Here is a 19,890-nt window from a genome sequence, read left to right as displayed (position 1 = left end):
ACCACAGAATGAATCAAGTTGACTGGAGGCAGGCTTCTGCGATGGAGATTTGAGGGGAATACAAAATGGATCATCTGTTTGGCACTTCTGGGTGAAGATGAACATACATGTTCTAGAGAACTAGAGAATACAAAATGAATAACTGAGTTTTTAAACAGAGCAATCATTGGTTTAGTGACTAGTGGCCACCTCTGTCAAAGACTGAGCAGCCATCCAGTGCAAAACATTATTCAAAAGATGCAGAAATCAGAATCTGTGAACAGTCCTGGTCCACATATATACTGCTTCAACTCTGATTCTTAATTTCATTTGTGAAATAAGTGGACTTCTGAAATTTGTTAGAATATTTGGCTCATTTAAGGTACAACTCATTACATACTGTGTATATAAAAATAACATCAGGGAACAGCAGCTCAAAACACTTAACAGACCAATCTAAAGCACAACAATAGTGTAAAGATAGAATTACAGTTGGAGTAAATAGTTGGAAATCTATGGATGTTTGCGGTCAGGTAGGAGACTCCAAATGGATAAAAGAAATGAGGGCTTGCCAACATTCTCCTTAAAAAGTTTCTATTAGTCATAGATCCATGCCCATTCTTTAGCTGGTATCCAGACAGAATTCACAGCAGGAAGGATTAGTGTGGTCCAATCCACGTGTTAAGAAAAGCCACAGCAAAGATCAGGAGCTGGATCCCAAACTCTTATCATTTGGCTTATCAGGGCCAATCAAATGGGTTGCTAGATCTTCTGAGACCAGAGATTGAACACGGGATCTTATAACTTTGTGAGTTTACTGCATTTATCCACAGGGGCACAATGTGTGCCAAGACAGGGGTATTGTTGAAGTTTCAGCTATAGACACTGTACTGTAGCAGTTAGCACAACATTTTACAGCGCCAGCAACCTGGGTTCAATTCCAGCCACCGTCTGTGAGGAGTTTGTACGTTCTCCTCGTGACTGCATGGGTTTCCTCTGGGTGCTCTGGTTTCCTCCTACATTCCAAAGACATACGGGTTAGGAAGTGGTGGGCATGCTATGTTGGCACCAGAAGCGTGGCTACACTTGCGGGCTGCCACCCAGAACACTATGCAAAGTATGCATTTCACTGTTTCGATGTACATGTGACTAATAGAGATATCTTACTGAAAAAACAAACATTTAAAACATTGAAAGAATGCACAAGAATTCAAACAAGGATGGGGACTGATAGCAACTTTATTTCAGTTGACTGGTTAAGAAATGCAGTTAATTTACATACATTGCAGGATTACAAATTGGATATGGCAATATTTTGTAAAAATAGGCATGGCAACTCAAATCTGCAACAGTATACTGTACACATTAATCAAGCGATTTTGCAATTTATGAAATATTGCACTCAAGGGGTAGAGACAGGCAAATCAGAATTTTCAGAGATGAAAACATTGGTATTTCCCTCCTAATGCAGTAGTACCCTATAACTATCATCTGTCCAAGTTGGGAAACAAAATAATATACTACCATGATAATATTCATTGCCAATACTACACCACCAAATATCTGATCTGCAGGATGTTGGTCATATTTTGTTCAAAAAGTGGGTCAAAGGGGCATCACCCTAATCCAACCGTAAATTTGGTCTCATGCAGGCCTGATATGGAAAATAGAAACATATCACAGTAGGTGGTTGCTGGAGATGGTAATTAAAGCACCAAGTAGCAGTGCAGAAATAAAAACAGACACTAGGTGCAAAGTCTGGAAATGTTTCTCTCTCCAAGATAAAGACCATCTATTAATGAGTGCAAGAATAATCATGGATCCAAAACTCTACACAGATACAGAAACAAAACACATTGGTGCATTGAGCAGACATAGTTTGCAGGTGCTATCAATCTAGTCATTTGTTCAGAGGCATAGTCCTCCCTTGGAAATCCCTACAATAGACATCTGTGTCTTTGCAAAGACTTGGTGGCTCCATGTAAGCCAGTTTGTGTCAGGCAAAAATACAAATACCAGTTTTGGTTCACGATAATGATTTGCCTCTTACTAGCACTTTCCTGCCTTTGGGGAGGATCCTGAATAGGTTTCCTTCTATTTCAATTGAACTTTGGAATTATAGCAAAGGCCCTGCTCACCCTGCATTGCCTACAAGCTTTGGTTACTCAGGTTTTCTAACCAGACAAGAAACCCCTTTTTGCAAGGCAATGACCTTAACTTGGAAGTCAAACCAGACCTACCTATTAAGGACCAAATCTTTAAAATAACACAGCCTCAGAGCTTGCTTCCTAATGCTGCTATCAAAGCTTTGATATTGGTTTTACACCAAGTTTAGAATAAATCAGAAAATTTTTCAATTATTAGTAGATTACAGTATTCTTCAAGGTTAAATCCTTAGGATTTATTGGCTTTTCAGTGGCATACAACTCAACAACCAAACCAAATCACAGGACCTCAACTAAAAAAATCAAAAAAGGCACTGATCATTAAGGCACTATCCATTCTATGTTCTTATTCATCTACTTAGCACTTCATTACCAAGAACTTCACTGCTATTCCTTATCCGATAAAATTGATATTCAAACTGTTAGCCCCCCCCCCCCCCTTCCTGACCTAATCCAACTAACTAGCTAATTTTCTTGGTACACTTTCCAATGCACCAACTCAAAAAAACTCAAAATATTCCCTTGGGAACAGTGCAAAATTCAACTAATGCAGTTTGCATCAATGTTTGAATCGATTATGCAGTTACAAACAGTAATGGCTGCATCACAGGAATCTGCACCAGCAGCATTGTACTGGCATGTAATACAGTAACAACTTCTAGCATTTGCTATTAAATGAGAACTTATTGAACTAAATCTGATAATCCATATCCTTTCTATTCCTGTGTTGTCCAAGTGAGGGAAAAAACACTTGTTCAGTATACAATAAATGAACCTCACTGCTGCATTTTAAAGTTGTACACATTTTGGACTAGCTCAGTATCAAGCGGCATACACAGTTTTTGAACAGGTTTCCATTTAAAGCATTAGAACAAATTTGGATTGCTTTAAGAGCTTATAAAATGTTATCTTAGATATACAGGCAACAGATTAAATATTTACAAAGGGTGAGAACAGACAGGTTGACTGCTTTGCTAACACAAGCATGCACAAAGTCCTCAAGTTGACAAAGATTTTACAGCACATAAATTGATAAATGAAAGTTACATGGGAATTACACAATTATAAACAGATCGCAGTAGATTTTACCCTTAGCCGAACAGGACCCAGAGAATATACAGCACGGGTACATTGTACACTGGTGCATCATTGAATACAATTTTCTTGAAATAATTAAGGTAAAATTAGCACACCCCCAAGTGCTACACATCCAGGTTTGGGAGAAAATAATAAACATCACAATCCTCAACAGCACAAGTTTGTGTAGAGCTAATGCCTTGAGCCAGCATCTTCAAATAAGCCAGAAGTTATTTAATTAAGTACTAAACAATGAAATAATTTAGCACCTAATAACTTAAATGCCAAGGTTCAAGCTACCAGTTCCTGAGGAACTAAATATACAAAACCATCAACAGAAAAGGAAAACTTCCCTTAGTGGTATTTCTCCAATTAGCCAGGTCCCCTATGTGACTATACTAATTGAAGCATTTTTAATCAGAATGTAGCTCCAAAGCTAAATGTTTAACTGGCACTTTCCAATTTGTTTATACTTCCCCTTTTTAAATGAGCCCTCTTTTTCCACACCTAAGGTGGAACAGGGCTTCTAAAAATAGTTATAATATGGGCCATACACCTTCAATATGAAAGAAAAATCTACTTTTAGCTTTCAAAAACTAAACATCAATTTGCACCAGCAGAAAAAAATTAAAACTTTTTCTTTACTAACTTCCCCACTGAAAGCAATAAGAGCTTGGTTACAAAAATATTAATTTAAAAACATGTTAAATTTTAAAGTTACCATGCTCAGAGCAAGATTTTGACAACACCCTGTGGTGACACAGTGGCCTGCATGCAGACTTTTGAGGCAATTGTTCCAAACTCTAGTCTTTTTGCCAACCTGAAAATACAACAACAAAAAACAAATTAGTTTTGGGAAAATAGAATGAACCATTTCAGAAAGAGATATTTGTAAAGTAGTTATGCTCAAAAGAACAATGCTTTGGACTTCTTTCCCCAAGCTATTCACCAACAGGGAATTCCCACTATTTGTCTGGGTCATAGTTGGTAACTATTGTTTATTCACATGATTGTTATGTAATTATCAGAAGACAATTACATTGACCAGAAATAATCTTACATCCAGTAATATGCATCTCTCATTGACAGTGAAGAACATTTTGTTCTTTTAACATTCAGGATTTTAAGTTGGTGTTTACTAAAGACATTCAGACCAAAAACAAAAAAAGGGAGGAGGTTATAAGCAAATAGGCTGAACCATCACACTGAACTTTCCCTACTTGGGCAGAGCTTCCTCTCTCAGCCAATACGCAAAAGGTGATGTGCAAGTCAAGGTGAATTTAGTGCAGTCCGTATCCGCAGATATTGCCAGTTCCTTTACGTCCACTAACGTGATGAACAAGCTGGCTTCCATGTTCCCATCAGTAACATGCTAATGACTGGGTAACTTAAATTAAACCGACCAAGAGAAACCATAGCCAGGGCACCACAGATGATATCCTGGCTCTTCCACAATCAATCTTGCATTCATTAAACATCTAAAACAAAAGGCAGGGCTCACGTTAAGATCTCATCTGAAATATTCCACTGCCAACCTTCCAGCTCTCATTCAGCATTGCTTTGGATTTTTGTGCTCGAATCTCTGCTATAGTACTTGAACCCACAACACCTGCACAGACAAGAACTGCTAACTGAGCCATGGCTGAAAATACAAGTATCCTCTTCCCCCTCCTCACACCAGAAGTTGAGTTAGACGGCAGAGTTTGAAGAAACCTGATGTAACAGTAACATTTACTGTTTATTTTAGTTGCTTAAGCTGTGCACAAGCAATCACAATTAATTCGTCTCAAAATAGGTTTCACTGACCCTTTGTCATATTGGGGTAAATTAGCATTTGACATCCGGTTATCATTGTTGTCTTTGATAGTGTGGTTTCCATTCTGAGCAGATGGCAGAGTTCCACGGTTTGGAGACTGATCCCAGACAAAATTCCTACAGGATGCAAGCTTGGATTCCAGGGCCTGTTTAAAAATAAACAAACTCTAAAATTTAAAAATGCATAAAGGCAATGAACAACAAGTCACTGTTCAGAGACCCTCACACACCCAATTCTGTTGCAGGATTTCAGACACTTTCCTTATATTACTGACTTCCTTATGGAGTGGTCACTCAACCACCACCTTTCGTGCATTGGGTCCTTCCTTTTTCTTTTAAAAACAGAAACTGTATTTCAAGGTTCATTTAATTATATGTTAAGCATTTGTTTTATTTAAATACAAGTTTTCCCTACCCTGTGCATTTTGGGTATAATTTACAATAATTTAGAAAAGTAGAATCTCAGCAAAGACTGTTCTTTAAAAACCTGAGCAGATGCACACTAATTTTTTTTTTGGAAGATCTTAAGATAGATACCACAAGCATCACACCTTTGGAAAATACAAGAAATCAACTCTTTTTGCACCTCCCCCAAAAACCTCAATACATGGAAATTCATTTTAAAATTAATTTGGGAAAAGGTCTTCTGACAAACAAAAAGACTACAGACTATGTAGATAATTTGACCTATAGATAATTAAAAGGTTTTTTTTTAAATAGACTTGAGGATACAGGCGGAAGCACTTTTCATAAAGGTTGCTCTTCAGAACTTGAATAGGTAATTGGAGCCACATGACCAAGGATTAGAAAAGTTGGAACTTTTTAAATAGCAAGTTATGGTGTGGTAGAAGATGTGACTAATGTTCACCAAGATACAGCAAGGAAATATTGCTAGCACTGGGACACCAAAATTGTACTTCTGCACTAAAATTTTAGGTTTTTCTCCCCCATGGTGGGGAAGGGGGGTGTAATTTGGGTATTGCAAAGCCAGCATTTTTTTTAAAATTAAAAATGCACCTCCAATTGCCTTCAAGGTGATGGTGGTGAGCTATAGTCCTACTGGTAAAGGTACAGGTACTCAGTGCTTTTGGGCAAGAGCTCCATGGTTTAGACATCCCAAACATGAAGGAACACCAACATATCCAAATCAGGTGGTATGTGGTTGAAGGAAACATGCAGATGGTGTTCTACAGAGCTAGCACCCTTGTCTTTAAGGGTAGAAGTTGCAGGTTTGGGACATGCTGTTGCAAAGGCCTTATTTCAAAAGATTTTCTGGGTCAATTTTAAAAGATACAACTGTTGGGTGAAGACTTTGAACATTCCCCTTATGTTTCCTGCAGCTCACTCAATAAAACTAAGAAGTTATTCAAATCCATATAGTATCAAAACCAATTCCACTTCTGTGTCAGAGAGTCAGTAATACAGGACAGAAGCAGGCCCTTCGGACTAGCTGGTTCACACTGACCACAGTATCCTCCCTGCTAGTCCTAGTTGCCCGCGTTCAGCCCATAACCCTCCAAGCACTCTCAAGACAGCCATTGATATGCCTCTGCTTCAATATTTATTATCCATTAAAGAATTATTGGTCTCTGCCTTACTCCTTATACAGAAGTATCTCCCCAAATATTCATTGAACTCGCTCAGGATTTTGGAATTGTTTAAAAATTGATGCAACTGTCTAGTGCTCAGGAATGAGGCAAGCCAGATGGATCAAATATCAGGGGGAGAACATAAACAAGAGTGGTCATTACACCTTATCAGTCTTCATCAGTAATCTAAACCTTTTGATGCAATTTAAAGTAGAACTTAAATTCGAAGATGACCAACTTCAAATGGACAAAAGGGAATCTAGCCAGGGTAAATCGGAACCAAAACCCAACAGGGAAAATGTAACAGAACTGTGGGAGATAGAAGTGGCAATCTTTCAGGTAGAGGCTGGGCATATTTCCACAAGTTAAAGGAACCAGCGTCAGGTCTTGTATTACAAGGAAGAGAAGAAACATCGAAATATTGGTGTATAATTCAAGGGCCAGTCTAAATACAAAATGCTGTGAAGAAAACACAATTAACAAAGAAAGAAAGATAGCATAAAATGGAAGTTAAAAACAAACCCAAAAATCTTGGGCCAGCATGCAAATTGAAAATGGGTAGCAAGAGGCAGTGAGGTACTTATTAGGGATAATTAAGCAGGGCAAGACTAAATTAATGAAATACTCTGTCATTGTTTACTAATGAAAAGGATGCTGATTAGTAGTGGAGACTGTAGATAGGTTGAAAATTGAAAGGCAGAATGCACTATACAGACTGGCTATGCTTAGAGTGGATGTCACCTGGTCCAGATGACTTGCATTCCAGGTTGTTAACTCAGGATGGAGAAAAGCTTTCTCTCTCCCCTCCCCCGTCATCAGCCCATTAGCAAAGTGGTGAAAGCGACAAGCAAGCACTTAGTGGTTTAACTTAATTGGAGCCAGCACTCATTTGTAAATGATAATTCAGGACAAGTAACAACAAAGAAAAATTAGGCCATTCAGCCCATTTTGCCATTCAAAGAGAGAGTAGCTGGTCTACTTTTAGCCCCCTTATTGTACAGTCCAAAAAAAAGTTTGAATGTATTTAATGACCACACATCCACAGCTCACAGTCAGACAGCAACCGATGCTTAATCATTAACTTCTACCTCACAAACCTAACATGAAAATACTCTGCCTTAAACGTACACAATTATTTAAACACTTATTTTCCCCTCTTCCCTGCCTCCCACCTCACCCATTTTAAATTCTCCCACCAGAGGAAGTATTCTCATAGCAATTGTCAAGAATCATGCTCCAGTGACAGCTCACCAAGTTCCCAAGTATAGACCTAATCTACTCTTTAGAGTCAGAGAAAGAGTCATACAGATATACAGCACAGAAGCAGGCCCTTTGGTGCACCAAGTCTGTACTGACCATTCATTTACACCAATCCCATTTTTGTTTTTATCTTCTCTACAAACTCCCCCAGATTCTACCACTCATCTACATACCAGGGGCAATTTACAGTGGCCAATGAACTAACCAACCCATGTCTTTGGAACATGAGAGGGAACCCATACTGTCACAGGGAGAATGTGCAATCTCCACACAGTCAGGATCAAACCTGGTTTCTCGCATTGAGAGGCAGTGGCTTTACTAACTGCACTACTATATTGCTCTTTCCTCCAAGATAACCACTTCACCCTAGTAATCCATTTTGTGAACCTTTTCTGCACTACCACCATGAGTATTCTTCCTTGGGCAAGGAGAAGAAACTGTATTCCAGAATCAGAGTGACCAGAACCAATGTAGCAAGGATGCCCTACTTTAACACTCAATCTCCCTTGCAATAAGGTAATGCATCAGCAAGCTAACTTTGTTGTGTGTACATGGACACCCAAAACTCTGAACACCAGTACACATTAATCTCACCATTTAAAAGTCTGCTTTTTAAAAGATCCTTTCTACCAAACTGGATAACTCATTTCAAAATGTCAAATGTCTTGACTGGCAAACAAATCCAGACTGTGATAGAAACCTGCCCATTGAACCAAGTAGGAAAATCTGCCTTGGGTTTAGGAGCAATTACAGAAAAGTAAATGGAACCAAAATTACTCTGTCTAAATGGGATGCATCTGATTTGCAGATGGAAAAGGTGTTCTTATGACAGTAGGTCTACAATCTTCTAATCCGCCATAGATATAGGTATGGTGCCAAAGGGTTGGTGGGTTGCAAGGAATGATAAACCGTGGCAGGTACAGTAAAGTGCATGAAAGGTAGTGGGATAGTTTGAACAAAGCAAGCAAATCTTTTTAAAAAAGTTAGTACAACAAACGTTAATTCCACATTTTGGATCCCATTGCTACAAATTTCCACCACATAAATGTGACCATTCAGCCCTTCACACTTGTGATTGATCTTTGACAAACTAGTTGTGCATCCTTGTTTGCATACAACTCCTCCTCACCTTCAACTATCCTGTAGCTTTTGAATGTATGAAAACTGCTTCCACCTCTTCAGAAAAGGTGCTCTACATTCTGATAATTCTCATGGCCCTCGACTTTTCTCCAATCACTTGTTGGATTATTATGCATTACATCTAGGCTGACAAAACTTTGAAGAACAGTGCAGAGGGGATTTACTAGAATGATACTAAGAATGAAAGACTTTGGGCATGCGGATGAAGTGTGAAACTGGCCTATTCCCTCACAGTACAAGTGATTAATAGAAAATGTCTCCACTAGGACGATCAGTAACCTCAACCAGAAAGCAGATTAAGATAACAGATGAGACAAGATTCATTTTCATGTATAGAGAGGGTTGTGATAACCTCAAATGAACTTTATTGAATATAGTAGCAACAAATTGTTTGCAACTTTCACATAAGGGATTGGATAACAGGTCAGTAAGTCCTTTGATTCAGCTGCCCAAAATTCCCTGCAGGAAAAGCAAATTAGGTCTTAATTCCAAAGCTATCACAAGGGACTGATCAACAGAAAGTTCGTACCACCAGCTCAGGGAGAGCTTCTATCCTGCTGTTAAGACTATTGAATGGACCTTTTGTACGATAAAATGGACTCTTGACCTCAATCTACCTTGTCATGACCTTGCACCTTATTGTCTGCAGGCAGTGCACTCTGTAACACATTATTCTGCATTGTTATTGCTTTCTCCTTGTACTATCACAATGCACTGATGTGATGAAGTGATCTGTATGGACAGCATGCAAAACAGTTTTTCACTGTATCTCAGTACATGTGACAACAGTAAACCAATTTACTGCAGACTTTGCTGTTCCTTTGAAGAAAATCTATCCCCAGATAAATCACCCATGGGTCTTATTGGAGAGATTATTCCAGGAATTAAATATAGTTGTTATTGAGCAAATTACTAGCATTTAATTTTGCCATACCAGACAGTATAAGTAACCCAACATTTAAAAAAAAAATCAGCTCTGAGGAACATTTACAGGATCATAGAGCTATTCTGTTACAGAGAATCTGTTAATCTCAGGTGAAATGGCCCCACTTCAACTATTCATAGAAGGATGTGTGTAAATTCTACTAGTATTTCCAAGTTTTAAAAAAGTGAAGAGGAATGCCCAACTGGCTGCAAATTTTCTTTGGTTCTCATAGATCTCCTGGGCACAGTTTATTATTGCAAACTTTCAATGCCATTGTAAACTGTCTGTATTGACCAACAGATCAATGATAGGTTACATTATCTACTGCAAGCCCTGCTGTTCATTCTGTACACAGTGAAATTTTAATTAACTGTAAATGGTATGTTTTTGGATTGGCAGAACATTTGCAAACAGTCATAGTACATTAATAAACTGAAGTTAGTTACATGGTACAATTTGTTTAGAAATTCTCAATGTAATCTATATACTTAACATAATATTCAATGTATCAAACTGGAATAAAGGCTCAATCCTGGAAACAAATTCTGGAGGAGTTCATACATCAATAAGCCCAGGCTACAAAAACGGGGAAGCAAAATGTACAATTCATTCATGCTGCAGTATCCCTTCAAGTACCCTCCGATAAGTGGTTGACTTCAGATAATTTGAATTAAATGAAGTATAGAGAAGTTGTTTGAGAGGTACTGCAATTGACCCAAATAGGAATGGTTGTCAAAAACCCCATTTTAACAGAATATTCCTCATCATGATAACATTAATCCTCAGTACCAGAACCAACTAGTAACAAAAAGCGCATAGTAAACATGCCAAGATCCTTCATCTGAATATTTCAGCAGCAGTGGCATCTGATTCCAAAAGAATCTTTTTTTTAAATTGCATTGCCAAAAAACAGCATAAAATGAGCAATGGATTTGTTTCAAGGAATATGATATATTGCAAGTGGTCTGATAATATGTCACAATAAGTAAACTAGTGGGCAAATTATTACACTTTTCTAATAAGTTGCTTAGGTACATATCCCACAATGTCAAATGTGGTTAATACACATGTAGACAAGAATTTACTGAGGAAGCTATGCTCATCATCTCAATTGACATTGATCCCAACTCCCCTATCCCCTCAATTACCCCATAAGGGTGGCTTAAAAAAGGCAACTGATTTTAAGGGTCACTGTGACCATAAGAATATAAACAATGGAGCTTCCCCACAGGGCAATAGGTCTAATGAAACTGACTATCAGCCCCACAACATGGTGCAAACTATTTAATATAAAGTGACCCATCAACAAAAAAAAATTGATACTGACTTCAGAGTCAGAGTCTGAAAAGGAAAAAGGTATCCTCAGTGTCACATGGATTGAACATCAGAGCAAAACCAAAACCTCAGCTTCTTCATAAATACCACTTTTACAGAACTATAATCAACCAATTCTTACAAGAATTCTGGATAATTCAACTGTTAGGCTTTCATTTCCAGTTATCTCACCAAGGGATAAACTAGTGAAATATAAATAATGAAATTGCAGCAAAATAAAGCAAGAAAAACATTCAGTGGTAAAAGTGCAATGCAAAACCAGTAGATATTTTAACTTTTTAAAAGGCCCACAGGAGCTCAGAAAAACTCTCATGATAAGCTCTTATGCAAATATGAAAATGGTATGGAAGAGTATTTAAACTTTTAGTATTCCTTACTTCAGGAGAAATGAACTGCCTCAGCCTTCAATTTTGTTCAGTATGGAATGCCCAGATTTGCCCAAGATCTAATTTTTGTGTAATATAGTCATAAACTTACTGAGGCCAGGAATGAGAGTTAGAGAACCAAGATATTCAATTAACCCTGCGATCCTTACCCCAACTTTCCTAAGCAAGTCTCCCACTATGTTAAGTGCAGATATCCTGGCTGATGGAGTCAGAGCACTGCCAGTGTAACCATCTGGAAAAAATTTAAAACAAAAAATACAAAATTAATAACTAGGAGACATCATAATAACAAAATAGATAGAGTAAAACCAGTCAGTTATTGAGTAGTCCCATGTGCTTGAAAATTTTAGTAGTTTACAGGGAAAGCATTAAGAAGGCCACTTAACACACAAGACTCATGTCAGCCCACAATCCAAACATTGATCGTCAAGTTCATTTCTCTACCACCACACCCCCCTCCCCAAAAACACATCCTTAGATTTTCTTAGTGTCTAACAATCTAGCAAGCTCATCTCAAATGTACTAAATGGCCAAGCATCCAAAGCCATCTTTATCAGAGATGGCTAATCCTGAGATTATAGCTTTAAGAGTCTAGATTCTGCAGCCAGATAAAATTAACTCAGTATCTAATTATGTATGACTCTACTGGGATTAACAAATTTTAATGAGATCACTCAAGATTATACGTCAAACTATCTACTCTTCTCAGAAAGGGCCAACCCCATAAATTAAATTAATCTAATGACTCTATACTGCATTTCCTCCAAGGCAAGAACATTCAGATCAGAAGACTACAACAGCAAGAGTACTCACATTTGGTCTCAAACTTGGTACAACAGCAGCAAGATTTCCTTACTCTTATCTTAATTCCCTCTTAATAGTTTACTTGTAATAAAAGCTGAAGTACTATTTGCTTTGCTCTTCCTGAACAGACAATACCACCCAGATTGCTCCTGAACATTAGTACTCAGGGTATGCCATTTTGCTATTCAATGGAAAAGAAGAACACCACGTTTCCCTATATTATGCTTTATGTCAACACTTAATGGCAGATTGAATTCATTCTGGAAAAGTGTGAAGAGATACATGTTGGAAGATTGAATTTGAAGGCAGAGTACAAGGTTACACAGGATTCTTAGCAGTGTGGAGGAAGAGGGATCTTGGGGTCCAAGTCCATAGATCCCTCAAAGTTGCCATGCAAGCTGATAGGGTGTTTAAGGCAGCATATTGTGCACTGGCCTTCATTAGTCGGGGGATTGAATTCAAGAACTGCAAGGTAAATGTTGCAGTTTATTACACACACACACACACACACACACACACACACACACACACAGAGTGGTATGTGCCTGGAATGCACTGCTGGGGGTGGTGGTAGAGGCTGATAAAATAGGAACATTTAAAAGGCTCTTGGATAGGCACATGGATATAAGAAAAATGGAGGGTTATGGGCTGTGTAGGAGAGAAGGGTTAGATGGATCATGGGGTAGGTGTATATAGATTGGCACAACATTGTGGGCTGAAGGGCCAGTACTGTGCTGTAAGTGTTCTATGTTCTACATTCTACTTCACTTGTCTCTATACCTTTCTGCAAGTCTCCTCATACTTAATTTACCACCTTGCTTTAAGTCAAACTTAGATACAGTACGCTCAGTCCATTCATCAAGTCACCAATATAGACTGAAACCTGATTTTTGTATCACTGCAGTAGTAACCCAGATGCAACATTACAACACAACTATTTTTAAAGTGAGGCCACTCTGCTCATTATGCCTCTGCCAAGTTTAAAAAGTAATTTCCTTATAAACTATTCTGGATTTATACCCAACTTTGAAAAACTAAAGGTGGCCAGTATCCAATTAATACACGACCCAAGTGTTTATTATTCCTTTTTTTGAATAGACTCCTGGAATATGAAATCACTTCCCCCTTTTGTTTTCCTGAAAAGACACTATCCATGCCTTTTCTATACGAACACTTCACAAATTTATTTCTAGCTGGGGTGAGCCACATTTCTGTTGACATACTGGTTGATAGAAGCCAAGAGCAAAATGCCCCAGGTCATTCTAAAATATAATTCCCCCCCCCCCCCCCCCCAAATTAAAGAACAGTACCTTTTGTAACTAATGCAGGTGTAGCAAACACACTGCTGGGTCCTTTGCAAAGTAGTGGGGTAGAAGGTATTGTTGAGGATGCTTGCATTGTTGTATTTTCAGAATCCAAAGAGGGATTTGAGGGTTTTCTGACTGTTTCAGGTTTTTGCTGTACTGCCAATTCCTGTCTCAGATCTGGAAACAAATCATTCTTAGTGCAAAAGCTTCTGACAATATTTTTTCCAGACAAAATTAGTGAACTTTTAAACATTCAAATGAAAATAAACATTGACCTCTTGCTTCATCTTTCAGTCTTTGTACAGAAACCAGAAGGTTTTCTTTCTCATCTAGTTCACTCTCCAGGAATGCATTTCTCTCAATTGCCTGGTTCAGACGCTGCTCAAAGTCTTCTAGGGACATAATAGTTGCTCTATGTAAAGAGTAAAAAAAAACTAGTATCAAAAGAGATATTTGGGATAGATCACTGCAAATACCAGGTGTTACAAAAAACAAAATGGGTCCAATAAAAAGATGGAAAGTTACAATTTTAAATTTGAAATTTAACCTGGGCTTCAATAAAATTGAAACTTAAGTTGCAAGATGCAAACACTGTTCAGAAAATCAAATGATACTATAATCACAATTTAAATATTTCCTAAAAGCCACTAAAAACAATGTTTACCAAATCACTATACAATTAGATTCTAAATCACTGTTGAACTAGTAGCATGGAATATTAGTGTTTTCATCATTCACAGTTCCTCTTCTGATATTTAATGCTTCATTAAAAACATTCCCAACATTGGGGAAAGTTATAAAATACCAGTGTTCGACTTTGATAGTGTTAATCTGCAGATTAAAAAATGCATCACTCATAATTGGCAATACTTGTTATTCAACATAGATGCCCACTAAATACAAACTGATTTACAGTTTTTAGAAAAGTGAGAAACTGAAAACAATTTTCAATCACTGTAGGTATTTGATTACTAAATTTCAAGGTAGCGTTAACTATTTTCCATTATATAGGAAAAACTAAAGGGAGCCCAGTGTCTGGACACAATAACCAAGGCTGCACATTTTAAGCTGGCTCCTGTGGCGACTCACCGTCTAGTCGGGCGAACCGGCTCGGCAGTCGGATCGCGCGGCGTCGGAGCGACGAGGCCCAAGATGGCGGCGGGCCTCATCTTTCCGAGCGACGGGGAGAACCCGCGCACGGGAAAGTCCTGATGATGTAGGACTTACGTCATTACCGGTTGTTTTGGGCGGGAACATTCTCCCTTAAAGGGCCCGCGCAAGGCGGGAAAATAAACCAGTTCTGTTTGGCAATCCTCCGAGTAGAGTCTTGTTTTATTCCACGGTAGCAACTGCTACATTGGTGACCCCGACGGTCCAAACGGCTTTTGGACCCGCGAAATCAACGACAGCGCAGCAGCCAACGCAGTGGCCCTCAAGCTGCCCACCTTTTGGACACTTCGGCCCAGCGTCTGGTTTGACCAGGCCGAAGCGTAATTCCACCTTCGGCAGATCACCTCCGACTCCACGAAGTACTACCATGTGGTTAGCTCTCTGGACCAGGAGACAGCCGCCCAGGTTGGAGACTTCATCCAGTCGCCTCCGGAGGAAGATAAGTACCCGGCTTTCAAAGACCTTTTGATCCAGACCTTCGGCCTCTCCCGTCGTGAGCGCGCCGCCCGCCTGCTTCATCTGGATGGCCTGGGGGACAGATCCCCATCCGCCCTAATAAATGAGATGCTGGCATTGGCCGAGGGTCACAAGCCATGCCTGATGTTCGAACAGGCCTTCCTCGAACAGCTCCCCGATGACATCCACTTGTTGTTAGCCGACGCCGACTTCAGCAACCCCCGTGAGGTGGCCGCCCGGGCAGATGTTCTGTGGAGGGCCAAGCGCGAGAGCGGTTCGTCCGTCAGTCAAATCACCAGGCCGCGAGCCCAACGCCCGCCTCGCCCGGCCCCAGCAACCGAGCAACCACGCCCCAGGAACGCAGACGACGACACAGGTGACCAGCTGTGCTTCTACCATCAAAGGTGGGGTGCGGAGGCCCGTCGATGCCGCCCACCCTGCAAGTTTCAGGGAAACGCCAGGGCCAACCGCCGCTGATGGCTACGGCGGCTGGCCGCCGACAGAGCCTCCTATTCGTTCAGGACAAGAAATCTGGACGGCGTTTCCTCGTTGATACTGGAGCGGAGGTCAGTATTTTGCCCCCGACAGGCCGCGACACTCGTGACAGGCCACCAGGTCCTCTACTCAATGCCGCCAATGGTACAACGATATGGTCTTTTGGCACCCGTACGCTTCAATTACACTTTGGTGGCAGCCGTTTTACCTGGACCTTTACCCTTGCCACCGTCGCCCGACCACTCCTAGGAGCCGATTTCCTTCGGGCCCACAACCTGTTAGTCGACCTGCAAAGGAAGCGGTTAGTCCACTCTAGCACTCTCCGGACCTATCCCCTGGGAGAAATCAGCCCCCCAGCCCCGCGCCTGGACTCCATTTCCCTTTCTGGCGACGATTTCGCCAAGCTCCTAGCCAAATTCCCATCGATTTTGCCACCTTCGTTTACAAACTCTAGGCCCACACACGGGGTACGACACCACATCATTACCACAGGGCCACCCCTTCATGCCCGAGCACGACGATTACCTCCAGACAAGCTCCGCCTGGCAAAGGAAGAGTTCCGTCACATGGAGGAGCTGGGAATTGTTCGCAGGTCAGACAGCCCCTGGGCCTCCCCCCTGCACATGGTCCCCAAAGCCACCGGAGGGTGGAGGCCCTGCGGCGACTACCGCAGGCTGAATGACGCCACCACCCTGGACCGCTATCCCATCCCTCACATCCAGGACTTCGCAGCGAACTTACACGGGGCCCGCATCTTTTCCAAAGTGGACCTTGTTAGGGGATACCACCAAATCCCGGTCCATCTGGATGACGTCCCCAAAACTGCGATTATCACCCCATTCGGCCTGTTCGAATTCCTTCGGATGCCGTTCGGCCTTAAGAATGCCGCGCAGACCTTCCAGCGGCTGATGGACGCGGTAGGCCGAGACCTGGACTTCGTGTTCATTTACTTGGACGACATACTGATCGCCAGCCGTAACCGCCAGGAACACCTTTCCCACCTCTGCCAGCTGTATTCCCGCCTCCGCGATTTCGGCCTCACGATCAACCCGTCCAAGTGCCAATTCGGACTTGACTCTATCAATTTCCTCGGCCACAAAATCACGAGCGACGGGGCAACACCCCTACCCGCCAAGGTGGATGCTATCCGCCATTTTGCCCGCCCCGACACAGTCAAAGGCCTACAGGAATTCCTTGGGATGGTCAACTTTTACCATCGTTTCATCCCTGCAGCAGCCTGTATCATGCGCCCTCTGTTCTCGCTGCTGGCTGGTAAGGGCAAGGACATCACCTGGACTGACGAGGCTGCGGCTGCTTTCGTTAAGGCCAAAGACGCCCTGGCAGACGCCACGATGCTGGTACACCCCAGGACTGACATCCCGACTGCCCTCACGGTAGACGCGTCCAACACCACGGTGGGTGGGGTACTGGAACAGCTACTCGAAGGCCGCTGGCGACCCTTGGCATTTTTCAGCAAGCACCTTAGACCGCCCGAACTGAAGTACAGCGCTTTTGATCGGGAACTTCCAGCGCTGTATCTGGCGGTCCGGCATTTCCGATACTTTCTAGAAGGCAGGCCTTTCACCGCTTTCACCCATTATAAGCCTCTGTCCTTTGCCTTCTCCAAAGTCTCCGATCCCTGGTCAGCTCGTCAGCAGAGACATTTATCCTACATTTCCGAGTTCACAACTGACATCCAACATGTCTCCGGAAAGGATAATGTCGTTGCTGATGCACTTTCCAGACCAACCATCCACAACCTATCCTTGGGTGTCGACTACACAGCCCTAGCTGACGCACAGCAAGCCGACGACGAACTGCCCAGCTACAGAACCACAGTCTCAGGTCTGCAGCTCCGAGATTTCTTGGTTGGTCCAGGTCAGCGGACCCTACTTTGCGACGTTGCGACTGGTCAGCCCCGCCCTATAGTCCCTGCAGCCTGGCGGAGACGCGTTTTTGACTTGGTACATGGGTTGGCGCACCCGTCCATCAGATCTACTGTCCGACTGGTTGCCAGCAAGTTTGTCTGGCATGGCCTGCGCAAACAGGTCAGTGAGTGGGCCAGGACTTGTCCGCACTGCCAGACGTCAAAAATCCAGCGACACACCAAGGTCCCACCACAGCAGTTCGAGCCTACCCGTAGGAGGTTCGACCACATACACGTCGACCTCGTGGGCCCGCTGCCGGTTTCAAGAGGAGCCCGGTACCTCCTTACCATCGTGGACCGGTTCACGAGGTGGCCTGAGGCAACTCCCCTGACTGACATCACCACTGATTCCTGCGCCCGGGCGCTGCTCACAACTTGGGTCTCACGTTTTGGTGTTCCGGCCCACATCACTTCAGACAGAGGCACCCAATTCACTTCCAGTCTCTGGGCTGCATTAGCGAACCTGCTAGGGACGCAGCTGCACACCACCACGGCCTACCATCCTCAATCAAACGGGTTGGTGGAACGTTTTCACCGCCATCTAAAATCGGCCTTGATGGCCCGCCTGAAGGGTCCTAACTGGGTTGACGAGCTGCCTTGGGTCCTGCTCGGCATACGCACTGCCCCCAAAGAAGACCTCCGCACTTCGTCAGCTGAGCTTGTATACGGGGCGCCACTAGTTGTCCCCGGGGATTTCATACCTGCCCTTCAGGACCAAGGGGAACAACCCCCAGCAGTCCTACATAGACTGCGCGAGAAGCTTGGCGCCTTGGCCCCGATTCCCACCTCACGGCACGGTCAAGACCCATCCTGCCAGCCCAAGGAACTACGGGACTAAGTTTGTTTTCGTTCGCAGGGGCACACCTTGGGCGCCATTGCAACGACCATGAGGGACCGTTCCGAGTCATACGGAATAACGGATCCACTTTTATTTTGGACACTGGAGGCAGGGAACAGGTTTTCACGGCGGACCGCCTCAAACCGGCCCATTTGGATCTGCAACAGCCTGTCGAGGTTGCCACGCCGCGACGCAGAGGCCGCCCCCCTAAGCGGCAGCTGGCACAGCCCACGGACCTTGGGGACTGTATCGCCGGTTCTGGGGGGGGGGGGGGGGGGGGGGGGGGTGGTTGTGTGGCGACTCACCGTCTAGTCGGGCGAACCGGCTCGGCAGTCGGGTCGCGCGGCGTCGGAGCGACGAGGCCCAAGATGGCGGCGGGCCTCGTCTTTCCGAGCGACGGGGAGAACCCACACGCGGGAAAGTCCTGATGACATAGGACTTACGTCATTACCGGTTGTTTTGGGCGGGAACATTCTCCCTTAAAGGGCCCGCGCAAGGCGGGAAAATAAACCGGTTCTGTTTGGCAATCCTCCGAGTAGAGTCTTGTTTTATTCTGCGGTAGCAACCACTACACTCCCAAAATAAAGTGTTTCATTTCCAGCTTTAAAAACTCATTGGCTGCTAGAATTAGAAACAAGACTCATTACAGGATACCTTCATCTCTTAATAATTGGAGAAAAAGTAAACAATCCTACCAAATTTCAAAGTCACAATCCAAATTAACATACAATTTGACCCTTTGCCATCACAAGTAGATTGTGTATCAAAAAGTATTATGCACAGTAATGAAACAAATGGAAATAATCAACCATCAAGTTATTACTTCTGGAGAGAGCAACAGATGTAACATTTTAGGCAGGTGAATTTCCTCATAATTGTTTCCCTTGCCAAAAGACGCAGTCTGGAAAGTGCTTCCTGCATCTGCAGAATTTATTTTGATGTTTGAATTTAGGAGAAGCACACATTTGAGAGGTTATCACCTTATTGCAAGTAAATACGAAGCAGATGTACATTATCAAAAGATACTCCACTTTTCCAAGTTTTAAATTTTTCCCCATTGAAATAACCTTGAAAGCTTGCATTTTCCTCCTGCTCAGAGTCCAGTAACGGAACAAACTTCCCTAGCACTAACATTGGGAAATATACCTGCTGAACTTGTACCAGCAACAGGAACTATTGATTTTAATGGACAGGAATAGCAGAGGGGAAGTTAATTAAGCTG

At 42.4% G+C, this 19,890-nt stretch overlaps 1 protein-coding gene across 3 annotated transcripts in view; it reads right to left on the bottom strand.

Annotated features, from left to right (window-relative positions):
• Positions 1-1,198: 1,198 nt before the first annotated feature.
• Positions 1,199-19,890, bottom strand: part of nde1 (nudE neurodevelopment protein 1) — a 44,009-nt gene continuing 25,317 nt past the window's right edge. For all 3 annotated transcript variants that reach the window (XM_052020829.1, XM_052020828.1, XM_052020827.1), the window contains exons 5-9: positions 14,058-14,194; positions 13,786-13,959; positions 11,821-11,903; positions 5,028-5,182; positions 1,199-4,041 (exon numbers count right to left, since the gene is read on the bottom strand). In XM_052020829.1, the coding sequence (XP_051876789.1) occupies positions 3,948-4,041; positions 5,028-5,182; positions 11,821-11,903; positions 13,786-13,959; positions 14,058-14,194 (643 nt within the window). In that variant the 3' untranslated portion in view covers positions 1,199-3,947. The remainder of the gene's footprint in view (positions 4,042-5,027; positions 5,183-11,820; positions 11,904-13,785; positions 13,960-14,057; positions 14,195-19,890) is intronic.

The sequence above is a fragment of the Pristis pectinata genome, chromosome 8 (genome assembly GCF_009764475.1).
Source record: "Pristis pectinata isolate sPriPec2 chromosome 8, sPriPec2.1.pri, whole genome shotgun sequence".
Lineage (NCBI taxonomy): Eukaryota > Metazoa > Chordata > Chondrichthyes > Rhinopristiformes > Pristidae > Pristis > Pristis pectinata.
The sequence above is the reverse complement of the archived record's forward strand: the minus strand, read 5'-3'. Positions and strand labels throughout refer to the sequence as shown.